General features: G+C 50.8%; 1 protein-coding gene across 1 annotated transcript; it reads left to right on the top strand.

Annotated features, from left to right (window-relative positions):
- The first annotated feature begins 1,416 nt into the window (after positions 1 to 1,416).
- On the top strand, positions 1,417 to 2,127 carry LOC137618416 (uncharacterized). Its single transcript, XM_068348585.1, has one exon. The coding sequence runs from the start codon at positions 1,417 to 1,419 to the stop codon at positions 2,125 to 2,127; it is 711 nt and encodes a 236-aa protein (XP_068204686.1).
- The last annotated feature ends 471 nt before the right edge of the window (positions 2,128 to 2,598 follow it).

Here is a 2,598-nt window from a genome sequence, read left to right on the forward strand (position 1 = left end):
CTGCTTGCTCCGTCTTCAGGCGAGAAGTGAGGCTATGGCTAGATTAAGGGCCTTATATATCCCGGCGCTGGTTCGTAGAAAGGGGCCTCGAATTTTGATTGGCCGAGCGGAGATTGTAGGCTCAGATGGCTGAGGTACGACGAGCTCAGCTTGGTCTCCCAGGCTGAGAGGTGGGAAGGGATCCTGAATTCTGATTGGTCAGGACGCGCGCTGAAACAGCCAAAAAGTCAGGCAAGCTCCTCTCTTGCTCAAAATCAGCGCTCGGCCGGACGATTTCTTCATTTGTAGGTTAGGAGTGTCAGGATCAGGGTTGTCATCATTCTGGGGGTCCTGTTCTTGATTCCTAGCATTGATGCGACGACATGATGGCAGGAGAAACATCTCTTGAGTCATATTCAATACTGGTTTCTCTTTCTGAATGACTAGGGATTCCAATATTTGTAAGCGCCTGCTGTCCGGGGGGCTGCCGATAATCTTGGTATTAGTGACGATGTCTGCTTGACTAATTTGGGTGTTGTGTCACTGTAGGGCGTGATTCCTCATAGCGCCTTGTTGGACGTGACACGAAATCCTCTTTGAAAGCTTCATTGTAGTCATACCGATGTATTTGCCGGGGCATCCTCGGACTGGGCATTGATAGGAGTAGACTACATTCTTCTTCCTCAGAGGGTAGTTATCAGGGGGCGCTGGATTATTCTTTATGATCAAATTGCGAGTCTTAGCAGTCTTATAGTAGATGATAAGTTTCACTTTCGTGGTCTCGTCGGTAGGTGACACGTTGTTGGTGATGATTTCTTTGATGGCCTTCCCATCCCGCTGATATTCTGCATGCATGAAGCCTCTGTAGTACAGTTTAATATCACTAGATCCATTGGTGGAGGTGTCGGACCTATCTCTAGTGTTGTCGGGCCCCTGGCTAGCCCGCCAGGAATACATCAACATCTCCAGCTACGTCCCTATGCCAGCACAGGAGCAGATCCTTAAGATGGGCCTCAACTGTCACTTTATCACCCGACCTAGACCAACCGACAAGCACCTGGAGATGGAATTACTCCTAGATTCCATCCTCAACCTTCAAGAACGTGGTGCCCTCCGGAGGACTGACGCCCTTCAGCCGCTTCTGCTCGCCGAGGTCCTTAATGATAGGGACAGGTACAACAGCGGCATCGTTTCTAAGGAGATGAGAGCTGCTGCTAAAGAGCTGAAACAAGTTGCTGGTGTCACCGTCCGCCGGCTGACAAGACAGCTGCTTTTGCGCTCATCAACACCGAAGAGTACTAAGAGAAATTGGACGCCATCCTCGCCGACCTGACTAAATTCGAGCGCCTGACGAGCAATCCTGTGGAAGACATCAAGAGGGAGGCAAATTGCACCATCGAGGCCATTAACGCTGCAACCAATGCTGTACACCTGCCCATGATTTCGGTGGATTTTGGACCTGCTTACCTCGACGGTAATGTAAAGACTCACAAACAAGGCAACCCACTTCAACCAATCATTAGTCAATGCCCTACGCCGACATACCAGCTGGCTAAGAGGCTGAACGCGATTCTGACGCCATATGTCCCCGACCGCTACTGTGTGGCCTCCTCTGCCGAATTCCTAGAGAGGATAGAGGACGTCCGCGAAGTGGGTGTCATAGCATCAATGGACGTTGAGTCTCCGTTCACCAATGTCCCTGTTGATGAAACCATCGAACTTATCGCTGATAGAGTCTACAGGGACGAGACGACACCGGAATTGAACATCCCAGAACAAGCCCTCCGGACCCTCCTTGCCATCTGCACTAAGAGGGCCCCCTTTACATCACCGTGGGCACATGTATATACAGAAGGATGGCATGGCGAGGGGCTCGCCCTAGGACGTGCTCTTTGCCATTTTTACATGGGAGTAGTAGAGGAGAGGGTCTTCTCCCAAGTCGAGTGCCCCCTCGCTGACTTTCGTTACATTGATGATACCTTTGTCAAAGCTACTTCCACCGAAGCCATTGAGAACTTAAGGAGGTCCTTCGAGGACAACAGCGTCCTCCACTTCACCCTCGAAAACAGCGTGGACAACAGCCTCCCGTTCCTGGACGTCTTGATTTCTTCTACCAATGAGGGATTTCACACCACTGTCTACACCTAGCCTACAAGTCTTGGCATGTGTTTGAATGGCGAGAGTGAATGCCCTGCCCGCTACGAGGCCTCGACCATCAAGGCCTTTGTACGCAGGGCCTTGTCACACTGCTCATCATGGACAGACACCCACAAGGAGCTGGAAATGGCCACACAGGTCCTCATCAATAATGGCTATACCAACAAGCAAGTCCAGCGTGAAGTGAGGGCAGGTATTGACAAGTGGTATGGGTCCTCTGCGGTAGAAGTGTCCGACAGCGCCAGCCAGGGGTCAGACAACACCAGAGATAGGTCCGACACCTGCACCAACGGACCTAGTGATATTAAACTATACTACAGAGGCTTCATGCACGCAGAATATCAGCGGGATGGGAAGGCCATCAAAGAAATCATCACCAACAACGTATCACCTACCGAGGAGACCACGAAAGTGAAACTTATTATCTACTATCAGACTGCTAAGACTCGCAGTTTGATCATG

Source organism: Palaemon carinicauda, chromosome 24, assembly GCF_036898095.1.
Source record: "Palaemon carinicauda isolate YSFRI2023 chromosome 24, ASM3689809v2, whole genome shotgun sequence".
Lineage (NCBI taxonomy): Eukaryota > Metazoa > Arthropoda > Malacostraca > Decapoda > Palaemonidae > Palaemon > Palaemon carinicauda.

What these genes read in the sequence shown, in the direction of transcription:
- LOC137618416 (XM_068348585.1), top strand. Translation starts at nt 1,417, where the DNA reads ATGATTTCGGTGGATTTTGGACCTGCTTACCTCGACGGTAATGTAAAG.